Here is a 15,778-nt window from a genome sequence, read left to right as displayed (position 1 = left end):
TCCATATTCATGAAGACACTTAAGGATGTGTTTGATTTTAGCTTTAGTAGGATTTAAGGATATGCCTAAAGTTAGGCACATACTTAAAACGCTATTCTGAATTTGGATGGAGGCAATTGCATGCTTACCTGAGCTAAAGTTAAAATTAAGCTTAAGTGTTTTGCGGAATACATATGGAGTGCTGAACTGGAGCCCAGTGATTACTCATAAGTGTCAGTATGTTCTCAATCCAGAAATTATCACTTTACAAATAAAATCTGAAGATATGCATATACATAATCAATGTATGGCTGAGTAGAATTTTGATGACCAGCATATTACAATTCATGCCGACATAAATTAAGGTGATGAAACACTGTTTAAACTCAAAAATACATCCCAAATTATTCACTCAGGATGTACACAGAAGACAAAATATGACAGTAAAACAACATGGAGACATAAAGACAAGCCATAAGGACAGGCACAACAAAGCTTTCACTTTCAGTTGAAGACACCGTTTTCAACCTCAGTGGGCCCAATTTAGTTGGTCACAGGGCCTGATACTAAAATTTTCCTAGTTTCCTGAGGCTGCAGTGATGTTAATGGAATATTAATATATACATCAAACAAACAGATCTTGTTCATCACACAGAAGAACCCAGAATCACCATTCTGAGGTTTTGCAACTTAATGACATTGAGAATCTATGGATTCTACTTGGAAATAGTGTAAATGTATGACTAAGACCTATTCATGCTTTCTAATGCCTTTGTCAGTTTCAATATTAATTTCCAAATGAAAAACTTTGAAAAATAAGTTTGAAGATAAGTACATCAGTTTAATCTGTTGTCATTTTTACAAAAGATGAATTGGAAAAAAGCAACTTATATTCCTCCTTTCTGACTTAGCACTTGATGCTCTTCTTTTTCTTGGCTTGGAAGTCTACTGTAATCTGGAAAGACAGAAGAAAGACCTAGTGAATTAGATAGGTAAAATCTAAGACAGATCAGCTCATAACTGCCATACATGTCAAGAACTGTACATATACTTTAAAAGGTTCTAAATTTAGACAGGACTTACAGCTTTACTGAGTAAAACTAAAAAGTTTAAAGAAATAAACCCAACCTAATTAGTAACAGCAAATGTTAGGGGTGAACCTAGCAATACTTTGCTTTAAGCCCAGATGTACAGGTTCATAAAGGGGAAATAATTGCTTTCTCCTTTCCATCTCCTCAATGACTATCTCTGTCCTGCTACCTTATAATTCTAACAGTGTTTTCATCTAATGAATTATGAAAACACAAAACCCACAAACATTTACTATAACTTGTATAGATCATGGTGTTTGGCTTTTGTTGTGATGCATTTCTGATCTGCCTAGCTCTTAAAAAGGATACATCATCTCTAAAAGACTTGGATAAAATAAAAAAAAAAAAAAGAATAACCCAGTATATAACTGAAGCAGGTAACTGTAACTCCCTCAGATGTCCTTGTCATTTTAATTCCTGTGTTCCTGAAATGCAGCGATAAACAAAGCATCTTAAAGAACGATATCTGACATCACACCAAAATTCCACCCATCCCAATATGCTCTTCCTAACAATGGCCAATAAAACAGTATAGGCAGACATAAGAAACATGACACTTTCAAGGGTGATTAGTCGCCACTCTAGACTTCTGATTATCAGCAGTTTAGTGACTGAGCTAAAGGCAGCATATATACCGTTATGCTTAATAGCCACTGAATAACCAATCAGACATCAAATTGTCTAATCGCCCTTTTTGATCCCTTTTCTATTTTCAGACTTTGCAACAACTGTGGCTGCCAGATCCACGATTCAATTATGCATTATATGAAAAAGATTTTTGTATTGTTGCTCTAAATTTGCTACCTGATGATTTCATCAGGCCCCTCTAGTTCTTGAGGTAGGAAATAAATGTATACTATTCTTTATTAGCCTTTCCTCTACTGTCAAGATTTTATTCCTGATCCGTTACCTATCGCCTAGATTTTATGATACTGAATCTACAGATGGTAAAATAGTATATGATATCCATTATCAGTAAATACAGCATGAAACATTTTCCCACCTGGCAATCCCCAGTTTATTTAGTCTGTTTTATGACAGAAACTATTTCACACCTCTGGCAATCCCATACACTACCTCCTAGATTCCTTTTCTTTTTTAGGACAGTATGACTGGCATGTAGTATTTAAGACATGGATGTAGTAAGAACTCTGTCCTGATCAACAGCCAGCTACACTGGTATTTTGATATTCTTAGTAAATTCCAATTAGATTATCAGTGCCACAGCTATCCTCAGGAGTCTTCCTGTCAGTTAAGGACCTGACACATTCAATCAGCTGAAGGGAAGACTGCATGCCTGACAGTGATTTGCTCTTATCCACTTCATGAAAAAGTGAGTCCTACTGGTTGCATGTTTCCACATATTTTTGGCTACCTTGTGCTTCAGATCCTGCTCCCCAGTCTCATTTACTCAAACCAGCGTCTCGTACTCAACTGCAGGCTAGCCTTGCTTACTATCTACTACGTTAGACCCTATTGTGTTCAATGGACATTCTGATACTTCAGCCCAGCTCCCAGCCATGCTGTTCTCCCAACACTTCCACTGATTCTTCTTTTGACCTGACGTGCTTGGCTTCTGTCACTAACTCCTGACTGTAGCGTCTCTCCACACTGCTACCTCGAGGTACACAGACATGGTGACATTTTCTGTTAAGCCCTAAGTTCTTTTCCTTTCCATACCCAACTTCCTACTGTGTTTTGTACTCCCTTTGGTTAGCAATTTCAGACAACTAACCACAACGGTCCCAAGTTCTTGCCTGTGTGAAAATGCCAAATTCAGAGCTCATTCAGGTGTATGTTATAGAGCAATTCCCTCCATCAAATGTTTTCATTACTTTTTCAATTACCAGAATGTTTTGATGAACAAATAACAAAACATGACTTTGACAAATCAGATGTGGTAGATGCTAGATTAATGTCAGCAATGTATTAAGTACAACTAAACCACTCTTTCAAGCATTTTATTTAGCAAGTCTACCCAGAAAGCCTGAACGCTAGACACTGATTATCATTTTTTAATCAAAGAATGCAGTTTTTAAAAGCTGTAAGTCAGTGTGCTGACTTGTGTTGCAGATTTCAAGCAGTGAGGTATGAGTTACCCAACTGTTAGACAAAAATATTCCTCTTAGGAGGCTGCTAATGCACTTCAGGCAATCGCTATTGCAAATAGAAGACCTGGCTCTACACACCCGTGTATATTTTAGGAACATCAGCCACCAGTGCAATTAACTGTTATCTGGTGGCAGAGCTAAAAAGCATGCACATGCTCAGGAATAGTCTTAGTACCTCATTTTATAGGTTGTTGTGGTTTAAAACTAGCCGGTAACAAAGCACTATGGAGCCACTCGCTCACTCCTCCCCCCCAGCCACAGTGGGATGAGGAGAAAATATAAAGAGAGGCTCGTGGGTCGAGATAAGGACTGGGAGGGATCACTCACCACTTATGGTCATGGGTAAGAGACAGGCTCAACTTGGGGAAAAAACAAAATCAATTTAATTTAGTACAAAACAAAACAAAACAAGGATATTAGAAAGTAAAAACCAAACCTTAGAACACCTTCCCCCCACCCCTCCCTCCTTCCTGGCTCAACTCCAATCCCAGTTCTCTCTACCTTCTCCCTCCACAGCAGCGCAGGGGGATGGGGAATGGGGGTTGGGGTCAGCTCCCCACACCTTGTCTCTGCTGCTCCTTCTTCCTCAGGGGGAGGACTCCTCACCCTTTCCCTGCTCCACCGTGGGGTCCCTCCCAAGGGCTGCAGTCCTTCACGAACTTCTCCAACGTAAAGTCCTTTCCGTGGGCCAATCTTCAGTCACAGACTGCTCCAGCACAGCCTTTCCCATGGAGTCACGGCCATCTTCGGGGGCATCCCCCTGCTCCACTGTGGGGTCCTCCCTGGGCTGCAGGTGGGCATCTGCTCCCCCGCTCCCCTCCATGGGCTGGGGGGACACAGCCTGCCGTCTCACCACGGGCTGCAGGGGCATCCCCTCCTCCGGCACACCTCCTCCCCTCCTTCCTCACTGACCTTGGTATCTGCAGAGGGGTTCCTCTCACATTCCAATCCCCCTACTCGTTGCAGATTCCCCTTCTTAAATCTGTTCTCCCAGAGGCGCTACCACCATCACTGTTTGGGTCGGCCTGGGCCAGAGGCGGGTCCGACTTGGAGCCGGGGAAGTTTCTAGCAGCTTCTCACAGGAGCCACCCCCACAGCCCCTACCCCGCAACCAAAAAACCCACCACACAAACCCATAACATACATGTATAGTTATTTGGTAATTTATTAATTAAGTTCTGTGTCACCACCGAGTAGCCTTGTCCAGTTTGGTTGGCTTTTATACTAGCTTGCTATATTTTGGTCTTTGCTTCTGGTTTTGATGAAGAGATGTGAGTCCTGAAGTTGCTCCTCCCAGAACGAGAGTGGCTAAAGCCTATCATCTTATCAATCCCATTCATCCATTTGGAAACTCTGTCAGGCATGTAAGGTATATGCTGAAAGGCAATCTACATTTTAGTTCATGTGGTCTAAAGCCAAGCCAATGCCTAATAAAGTGACCATTTATGATTTAATATGAAGATTAAATTACACTTCTTGTGCAATCAAGTTGTGACTAGTTATTTTAATGCAGTCTGGATGTTAACACCAGCTGTCTGAGAGAAAACATGAGAAAAGAGTGGACATAGAGGTGCAATAAGCATACTATCTGCATAAAACCTCAAGAGTCATTCTCCAAAAATGAATTTCTGGGCACAGATCCAACACTACAGTAAGTGCCTTTGCACATGTCTGGGTATAAATGTATGAATTCAGAGCAAGATAGATACTCGATAACTTTCTAAGTTACTTCCAATGTATCTTAATAATTCACATAAAATTTCCCCATGGAAATACTCAAGACATTGTCCAAGGGACTCTTAGGTCCTCCAGCTGTGCTTATCAGTATGTGATTCTGATTATGAGCTGACGAAAGAAACTAAAATCCTACTATGCATGTGATCATTATGTGCCAGGACCAGACCTCTGAATATCTCTGATATTCGTCAATCAAGTTTCAAACACTTACAAGTATTGTTCACTTAAAAAATGAGCATTTTGAGAAGATAAACCCTTGATCAGCAGAATGCTACCCATAAGGCTTAATACAGCTGAGTGAAAACTATTTTTCACCTTACTTTATTAAGTATTCTTTCTTAAGTAAGGTATATTTTCCCTTACTTCCTTAAAGTAAGTTGACCACATAGCTTGAAGTATGTTCCCTCTTAACAGTAAGGAAAATCATATCATCAACCCCTGAAAAGTGGGAGGTGAGAAATACACGCAAAGGTTCTTTACAATTTGCACTCGCCAGGCTATCTGATACACTGCTATAACAAAGGAGTCAAATGGCTTTATCTTCTCAGAATCTTCCATATAAAACAGTGCAGTGAAGCATGTGTTTGACTCGGAATGAGCTGTTCCCACTTCACACTCTGAGAGCCACTTGCCAATTGAGTTCATTCTCCTGCTTCCCACTTGCAAAAGGAATTTAATTGGCTGCTACAGCAATCTGTACTCTGATAAGGTTGCTGAGAGAAAAAAAAATAAAAACAAACTACCTCATCTGAAGACCTCATAGAGTATTTTTCTTCAACAGCCCTCTATTTGCACTGATCCACCATCTCAGTGTGTAGCTACCCTTCAAACAGCCATTCCTCCCTCTAGATTTCCAATATTTACCTAGGGTCATCCAAAAGTTCACAATTCTTTTCCTTTACTTCCCAAACTACCTTTCAAGTCTCCAGCGTGTGGTCCAGTAGGTTGCATATACTTTCATGTGAGGCTACCTCCCCCCTTTGAATTCAAAATTTTATTCTGCCTGAGACAAGGGTGGCCTGCAATGAAGACCTTGCTTCCACTTCACAAGCCACCTGTTAGCTTCTTCACCAACCTGCCAACTCCTCTATTGCTTCCCAGTCCTGCTGCTCCCCAGCCCACTGTGCCATCTGCACAGCAGGAATTCAGAGATAAACTTACAAAGTGTTAGAAGTCTCAGCTTTGTCTCAGAGCCGGAGCTGCTTTGTGAGCAGAATAATTATTCTGGAATAAAAGTAACTTCTATTTAAGAATAATGTCTGCATGGAAAACTACTCCAGAATCAGGGGCAGCAAACTCATTTATTCCATTCTAGCTCTGCTAGTCTTCCACCTCTTTTGTACAGGGCCCAAGACCTATTTGTGAATACCTTAAATTTTCTTACTAGGACAGATATATATGGATATAATAATTACATTAATCTACAACAAGGAAAATTACTCAAGATATCATTTTTAAATTTCCAGCAATTTCTGAAACTGGGAAGAAGCTGAAATGCAGGACCCTGATGACTCAAAAGACTGTTAAGACTTCTGTCCCAAAGTATTAAAAAAACCCCCACATTTTTGCAGTAAGACCACAGATCACTGCAGCCCAGAAGAAATTGGACTAAGGGTGTCATATGAAAGACTGGAAGAGGTGACTAGGTTGCAACCAGAGAAAAAATTCAGCTCATCTATTATAGTTAGTGGTACCACACCACAGAAACTCAAGACCTTAGTCTTGTTCCCTATGCCCCATAGTGCTAGACACTGCTTAAATACAAGAAGTATAGAACAATTACTATCTCAGATAATTCACAATTGCAATAAAAATTAAGAGACAACAGAGGAATACAGACAGATGAAGTAACACAAGGAAACAATGAAGTGATTTTGATTGGCATGACACAGAGTTGTCACAGTATATCAGGAGCTTAACGGTTGTTACTTTAGAACAGACAGTGCGGTAAAGGTTAAGATTAAGAATGAACATAAAGTGCATTAAAGAGGTTGTTTTGGACCATCTACAAAGAGTTTCTGCCAAGCCCACAAGGTAGCACAGGAAAAACACCTGCAGTTGCATGCTGGAACGCTGAAACTGGCACCATTCATCTATGGGAAGAATAGAAGCTGATCATTCTATTGTGAATCAGATAGAGTGGAAAAGGATGTTTCATATTTTGTTCAATTCAGATTATTATGATATTCTGTCTAAACTGGTGAATTTGAACCATGAAACCACTTTGCATGATAAACAGTAGAACTCTTTATCAGCCTTGAATCATAATGCAGAAATGGGTAATTCACAGCTAGCTTTGGAAGAGCTTTTGATTTAAATAACTGTCTCCTATTTTAGGTCAAGTGCAAAATCCTACTAAAGTGCAAACTGCAAGCAAACCAAGCTATCTCAGCTCTTGAAATACCACAGCTATATTCTATCTCCTCCCAAAGAAAATAAATCAATAATTCAAAATAATGGCATTCTGGTAACGTAACACCTTGTCTGTAACCTATTCTTCCTCATGTGTCTTTTGGGGAAAGACTGTATTAAGCATATTTTAAAGTTTAATGAATCACTCTCACTTTTTTGTTTCTGTTAATCTTTCAAAGAGTACATGAAAGCCATTCTGAAACAACAATACCCCTTGTGTGTGGATGTAAGCAAAGCTACAGGCACTTTCTGAGCACACTCACTGTTTTATCCAGATTCATAAGCTACAGTGAACTCTGTTGCCTTTTCTCATTAAAGAAAATGCAATCAGACATGGAAATACTCTGCAAGGTGATTCTCGTTCACATGAAATGTTCAGTAACAAAGATGTCTTCGTGCATGACATGCTTTCTACTTATTCTTCACCAGTTCTTGTCTGTATTTTAATCCAGGTTAGCTTTTCTTCTTGGTAGATTAGACATTGTAGCTGGATTTAATCAAATAAAGATGCCATGAAGCAAGCACATAGGTTTACATGGTAACTTACCTACCAGGAACATGGGTATTGCAAATAGAAAGTTGAATTGATGTTGAAAATAATTGAAAGGATGTGCCCCAGATTCAGTTGTGAAAACAAAATGTAACTGCATTGGCAATACAGGCCTACCATCGAAGCCTCTTTCGAGAAGGTAGTTTAGCTATGTTACCTATGCAAATGAAGAGTACTGTCCTGTCTTTGGATAATGTGTTCATTACAGGCTCACTCATAACTTCACATGACATTTTAAGATTTTGAAGTTCAGTTTTGTTTTGTTGCAGAACAAAATCAAGAGATTCTACACAGTGGCTAAGGCATTCACTTGTGATGCCAGAAACTTATACTGAATAAAATGCCCTGAATGAATCAGCAAAGTTATTTTGACTTTACTTTTTCATAGCCTACCCAAAACCACATCTGCATGCTTGGTTTCATGAGAGGGTTAGAATTTCTGTTTTTCTCCTTTCCTCCCCACAGCAGGTATTCTAGGTCTGAGAAATTCTGACAAAAATGCCATTGAATCTAATTTCGGGGTGGGGGAAACATTTCAGCTGTAGAGTTTCAGGATTTGCCTAGAGTCAGGGTATATTTCTCAGTCATTTGCTCCTTGTAGAGGAAATGCTGGCTTGTCCTTGCTGAAAAAAACACTTTTCAATAAGTGCTACACAGTAAACTCAGCCCCTGTTCCTAATACAAGTGTTTGCAGTGTAGCAGGAGATACTCTGGCTCCCTAAATTCCATAAACTCACCCTAGGACATAGTTTCTCAGCAACATCTGCTCGTGACACTTAGTCCTTCCTTTTACTCTTCCATGGAAGTAGCATTCCATGCTTATCTCATTCTTAACATCAAGCAAACTTAATAATCAAGAAACTCTTTATTAAATAAGGTCAGGCATTTTGATGCAAGATTAGAAACAACACACTACAAATAAATATAAAATGCAATTTTAATTTAGACTTAATGATCAGATGCCTCTCTAGGCAAGAGGTAATCTGTTTTATCTAGACTCCCCAAGACTCTTACATGCTGTCAAAGGTGAAAATTTACTGCACTCAGCAATACTTCTTCATCTGAACATTATTCTTGATCTAAAGCTGGACAAGGACACTAACTCCATCCCATCCCATCTGATCTTTATTTCTCTTTTTTCTTTTTTTTTTTTCCCCATACTATCTTTTAAATGTGAGTGTAGTCTGTGGACTTTTCACTCTTCCTCTGGAAGGCTTCCTCAGAAAGGTTTGCACATCATCAGCTAGCAAGGGTTACTTCACTGTCATTGCATACATGCACAGGATTCTTCAGTTAACGCCTTTATTGCAGCTTGAATATCTTAACATAAATTCCTAAGAGATTCCAATTGTTAGAATACTCTTAAGGCTGAATATTACATTTTGCTTTTAGTCACCATCAGCCTAAGTTTGTAGCAGATACTAAATATGACATCTTTGGGCATACCATTAATATAGACAATCACACTTTCTAGTACAGTTTTCAAACCAGAAACAATATGATCACCAATTTGCAGATAATTTCTGAGGCCATTTGTAAAATACAAAGTTTAAGATGGAGAACAAGTAAATCTCAAAATACAACCATAAGTTGTTTAGTATGCATAGGTGCACAGTTATTTACACTTTCAAACTTATCTTTTTCAAATACAGTAAAAAATTCATCTATTAGCTGTGCAATTTTTTATATTCAACTAATTCTGATTTAGTTCCTAGCTGAGGTTTCTCATTATTTGTAAGTGGATAGGGAGTTGAGTAAAGGAGAGCCAGTGGTGCACTGATCTAAACAAGAAACTATGGGCTACCAGGAGGTTACTGCTGGATTTCCTCCAAAATCTGTGTCACTAGTGAACATAATAATACTTCTATTAGTATTCAGCATAGAATAAGAGTGTACCAGTGAAGTGATACATAGCTGGAGTACAGCACCAATAAACCTGGAAGATCAAAGTGTCATATAGGAAAAGAAGAACTGGATAATATTGCAGGCTGTAGTTGTAGAAACAGAGCAAACAGTGAAAGTGCAAGTTTATAAACTGATTAATGAGAAGAAATTCTATGCAAGTTTTTTAGTTAGAGATAATGGTAGAGGAGGAAGACCTGGATGTCTAACCAATTTTCAGCATGACAATAAAGCCATAGCTGAGTAGAAGTAAATTTGATCCTAGAAATGTCAGACAAGGTAAAGCTTAATGCTGTTCCGCGAATTGTTATATTCTGTATCACTGTGGTCACCCAGCATTCCAGCAAGGTGAATTCTGATTGGTTAAAGTGCAGAGAAATGGCTGTTAGGACAATTAGGGCAATGAAGAATGTCTCATATGAGAGGAAAAAAGAAGTCGTTTCACCTTTTTCAGCCCAGAGAGGCAAAGGCTGACAGTGGACACAACTGATTCAGGCAGGAGTGAGTGTAAAAAGTCAAGGAGGGAGAAGACGTGTGAAGCCAAATGGCAATGTTGACAAAATAGACTAAATACAAACTGGCCTTGCCTAAACTTAGGATGAAAACTGAAGGTTTCTGACCACCAAAGGAGACAAGAGCTGTTTTTCCATGGAAGCAGTAGGAGCAAAAGAAAAATTAACTGGTTGAAAACTAGTGCTTAATAAATATCTAAATGACACAGTTGCCTACAGCAAGGTCCTGGATTCATTAGGTGAAAACACCCTTATCAGTCCAGAATCACTCTCTTTGTGAATTAACTGACTGTTAGAATTTACAAAGAGAACTGAACTACAGTACAGAAAGAAAAGTTCTTGTTTATACAAAGGCAAGGTTCACAGTGTTTTCCAAAGAATACAGAGAACAATTATCTGACTGTATCTATCTGAGGATGACTCATTGTCCTGGGTTTGGCTGGGATAGAGTTAATTTTCACAAGAAGCTGAAAGCCAAGGGGATAGTCTATACCATATGACATCATGCTGAGTAGATAAACTGGGGGACCTGGCCAGGGGAAAGGAGGGATCACAGCTTGGGAATGGGCTGGGCATGGGGTTCGAGGTGGTCAGCAATTGCATTGTGCATCACTTGCATCACATTTTCTTTTTTTAATTATTATTACTGTTATTTCTTCTCTTCTTGTGTTAAACTGCCTTTATCTCAACCCACGAGTTTTTACCTTTTTCTTCTGATTCTCCTCTCCATCCCACCGGGGAGGGGAAGGAGTGAGTGAGTGGCAGCATTGTGCTTAGTTGCCAGCTGGGCCTAAACCACAACACTCATTTGAAAGTAACTATCATTATAAGATGCCTTTAGGGATAATATCTCTCAATTGAAGAGGTGCTAGAATTTCAACTGTCACTATCCAGAATCCTGTCCAATTCAATTTAAGGTACCAAACCTTCTGTCTTCTTTTATATTCTGCTTTATTCACAGATAGATGCTACTTTTTTAAGGACAGAAGAAATAGTTAAAGAAAAAAAACTTCTACTTTTGTTTCTTGCAAGCCTTTCAGTCTTCATAAGTGTTTTCCAAAAGGCTAAAATATGTTTAAAATATTTTTATTAAATAGTAGGATCTATTCACTTCTAAGGTCAAACAGAAAACTTTAAGTAGGGAAGTTACTCCAACAGCTGCTTGCTACCTTAAACTACTTTTAACATTTAATCTTTGTACCTCAAAACCATATAGTTTCTAAATCTTGTATACAGAATGTGTAAAGTTTTGTTAAATGTATTTATTGCTTTCTGAGCTTTCCCTCATTTTAACAATATGAATATGAGAATCTGTAATCTTTGCAGTGTTCGGGATTTTTCATAAAATATTTGTTAAAATTGGTATAAAGGTATGGTAATTTAAATTACCCAGTTTCTGCCTTACATTACATGAGGCTATGTCAAATAATTTCAGCCTTTTTAGGGAAAAAAAGCTTACATTTCTGGATAGCATGTTATAAAAATCAAGTTGATGAAACAATGAGAGAGCCATGACATAAAGATGCAAATCAAATACCAGTTGACCTGTCCCTCTTCTTAAAGAAAAGGTACATCTAGATAAACTTGTTTCAATTTTGAGATTAGCCTGTGTTATCAAACACATAGTGACTATCAGCATTTAAAAGCCTATGTATTCCACCAATCTAGATACAATGTTTGGTTTAGTTTAAAACAGGGATCTGTTCTTTATACGACGGTCTGTATGTAATATGTCATATTCATGTACATAATGCAACAGACTTACATTCATGAAGTTCTACTCATGGTAGTGCACCAATTTTGAAGCACTGCTTTGTCCATAGTAATGGACTAACAGGACTCATAATAATGTAAGGATGTCCGGTAAGCTGAGAATTTTCTGGACCTAAAATCTTGGCTATTGCCCCAACTATAAACTTTGTTCCCCTGTTTTGATAACACCATTGTTTATATTATAGATCCCTGACATAGAAAGCAAAGTTCACTACTAAAATGCAAGAATTTCTAATGTACACAGAGCTGATCCTTCCTGACCAATACTTGGTCATTTTACATACCTCCTTGCCCTTCACGCTTTTTTGCCTTGCCTGGCTGTACTCCTTCACAGGATTTGGTGCAATCACACCTCTCCAGTCGTGGTATACTTTGCCTGTTGGGAAGATAGGTGTGGTTTTGAAAAATACATTATTTATGCAAATTACTTCATGTTATTTATTTGTACTGAAGCTATCGAATTAGTAGTTTCAGTTCCCAGAAGTGGAGTTGACATCTGCTTCCTACTGGGTCAGCACTTGCCTTTTTTGATAATGCAGAATGCAAACTTTCTAGAATGGGAACTACCTGTGCCCACAGCAGCTACCACTGCAAAAATTACTGTTTCTGTTCCCAAGCTCTTTCATCTCAAAGCTTCAACCTTTGTCATTTCTACTCTGAACTTTAACCCTATGCCATATCCTTTGGACTGTTGCAATTTTACTTCAGGGTTACCTATGTAAACTAGATTTAACTAACACACCATGAAAGTGCTCGTTTTCATTTTCCCTTGCAGATACATTTTTAGGCTACTTCAGAGCTTGTTAAGAGTTTTCAAATGCAATAATTCCATCTTTGTAGTGTAAACAGTATGGAAATTCTCAGTCCTTTTATTTCTACTGATTCACAACTTTCATTTCATTTTCACTGATTTACATGTCATTGCAGAGCAAGCACTTACAACCCTGAAATATGTTTTCTTTCTACTAACCTCTTTTCTCAACAAAAGGAGGTCTGTTACTCTTCCTAATAGTGTAGTTACTGCTGGTAGCACACTTCCAGTGTCAAGCGGGCAGTGTAAGGTGTAATGATTCATGGTATAGAAATAGCTATTAAGTCAGCACTAATTGTACTTTTGGTGTCAGGTTCAGTGGCAAGAACAAAACCAATCCCCACTACCCCACAGATGTGGAAGTGGTCCCTGCCAGACATGGAATATTTTCTAGAATTCATCTGTTGTGTATCGCAGTCACATTTTAGAAACCTGATTATTTAAAACAAAGATATATTCTGCATTTCCTTTCATTAAAGTATTATGAAACATCCTCCTATATTCTAAACAAAGATACATATTTAGCAAATAGTTTAATACCTTTGGACAAACATGAATTTGTTTACTAGAAATGTACCAGACAGACTGTGAACAGAAAAGAATAAAGCTTCTGAAAGTGCACCCACAAAGGTTTGCTTTTCAGAGTTGATATTACAAGTAATTAGCTTGACATTTAATAAATGACATTTCTAAGAACTGCTAAAGCTGACTTAACAAGCAAACAGAACAACCTTGTTTTGTTTAGAAAAGGTAGTTGCATTGTTGCACATTTTATGTAAAGTGTTTTTGCCAGCTCATGTTGAAAACATCTACATGCAAGAAATACTTGAAATAAACATGCTTTCTGTAAACTGAACTTTCTATTATGATCCTCTCTGCTTAGCACAAACTCTGATAAAATGTCCTTTGGTAAAGCTGGTATATACTGCAACAGAGCAGGCCCATACTAGAGTTATAATAAATTTACCTTTCTTTTTTCCCCATGTTTTTTCTAAGCATGTTTCAAATCATAAAAAACTCAGACTGCGTTTTACATTTTGGTCAAAATAAAGCAGAAGGTATGTTGAAATTACATATCCTTAAACTTTTCCTAGGCTTTAGAATTGAGTTTGATACTGGCAAGTAAAGCAATCGCTTTGAAGAATCAAGACAGCATGTGTTAGTCCAGTTATCCAACCCAGAGGATAGGTTTGTTTACATGCAATGCATTTCAAGGGCACTTAGAAAACCACAGTGACATCTAAAATTGGGTGTCTTTTCCTGCATGTGTTAAGAAGAATATTATGTTTGTGTCATGACAGTCTCATCAGCTTTATTTCTGTGCAGTAGAAATCTTGAAATCTCTTCCAAGTGCCTGTAAGATCAGAGTATCATTCATCCAGTTCAGCTGCTTGGTTAGCACACCCACACCTCACCGAGGAAAAAAATGGAGGCTTCAACCCAAATGGCAGAAATCTAGTTAGAAATAGTGTTCCCATATAGCATTTGGAGACAGCATTTTTGATAAGCCTGGGGTTTGGGAGGGGAGGGGCTGGTTTGGGGTTTTTTTGGTGGGGGGAGAGTGATGAATTTTACTTCACTGGTTAAAGGTGGAGTGAGGCAGATCTACGAAGCTATCTTCTTTAAAAGGAAATGTGAGCAAAGCCACTGACCCATTTTTTTTCCCTAATGCCAGAGTTCAGTGATGACATGGTCTACTGAACCAAGCAGTGGACCTGTCTCAAGGCAGTATTAGCGTGTATTAGCATGTACACAAAAGTTTGTTTGAGATCTGGAGTGCATAATGTATGAAAGAAAGACAAAATGTGAAATGCTAGAATGAGTGAAAAACATATCAAATGTCCTGTCTTCTCTATCCTTAAGATTTGGGGACAAAAGGAAACATATGCCTTTTTCTCTTTCCCTACTTCCTTCACTAATTCCTTTTATAACCTAAAAGAAAAATATTGTGAGCTCCATAAACGTAGAAAATACTTAAAGAGATAAGAAAAATATATTTTTTGGCAAAAACCAAAATAAATCCTTAAAAGACTGATACTTTTTCAAGAAAACTTTCATTTTGAAAAAAGGGAAAAGCTTAATAAAGTCAACGGTTCTTAGTCTGCGGCAGTCTTGAAAGAGCAGAAACATAACGTGAAAAAAATAAATTAATATAGAGTTTTCCATTGCAGTATACAACCAGTTCTGGCAAATAATGAAAACATGCAGCTACAACAGCTCACCTCCACCAAAGCAATATTGGATTTACAAACAAAACAGAACTTAAACCAGCACACACCTGAATACCTTGGGAGTCCCTCACTGTCATTGCACTGGCACAGGGATATTGATGGAAGATGGCCCTAAAGTTTCCAGTTCAGAAAAGATACTATGTCTTCACTGACACTCCTTGACTTCTCTCCTGCTACACCTTGTAGGTCTTTTCTTGTGCCCTGCTACTCTCTAAGTCTGATCCCACAGTTAATCTTTTCCCTTCTACCCCTTATATAGCTGGTCCCCTCCTAGCTGATCCAGCTCATTTCCAGCCTCCCAGCAGTACCCTATTTCACAGCCTTTCTTTACTTCAGTCATATAAACCTTTCCATTACAGAACTCACTTTCTGCCCACAAGGCACTTCCATGGACTTATTTTATTGTAGTGAAAATGCAAACAACGGGGAAAAGAATCTTGTATACACATGAATGAATTATGCTCCCTCAGAAAAAGCCCTTTCAACTGCAGTTTCTTTCCCTTCTTCCCCATCTCTTGTCACCATGGGTTATTTTTCAAATGTGCTTTCACAGCAGCTCTTCATTGAAGTAAATGGTACTACTTTGGGACCCTGGTATTTGTGCAGTAATTACTATTGTTAAGCCCTGTATTTAATAGGCAAGTGAGAGGACTACTAAAAATATAGCAG

At 38.4% G+C, this 15,778-nt stretch overlaps 1 protein-coding gene across 1 annotated transcript in view; it reads right to left on the bottom strand.

Moving 5' to 3' along the window:
• IQCM (IQ motif containing M) overlaps positions 1-15,778 on the bottom strand; it is a 160,767-nt gene that overhangs the window by 70,943 nt on the left and 74,046 nt on the right. The window contains 2 exon segments of the mRNA XM_075040170.1: positions 4,415-4,557; positions 12,352-12,443. Coding sequence (XP_074896271.1) covers positions 4,415-4,557; positions 12,352-12,443 — 235 coding nt within the window.

This window comes from Buteo buteo, chromosome 1 (assembly GCF_964188355.1).
Source record: "Buteo buteo chromosome 1, bButBut1.hap1.1, whole genome shotgun sequence".
Classification (NCBI taxonomy): domain Eukaryota; kingdom Metazoa; phylum Chordata; class Aves; order Accipitriformes; family Accipitridae; genus Buteo; species Buteo buteo.
The sequence above is the reverse complement of the archived record's forward strand: the minus strand, read 5'-3'. Positions and strand labels throughout refer to the sequence as shown.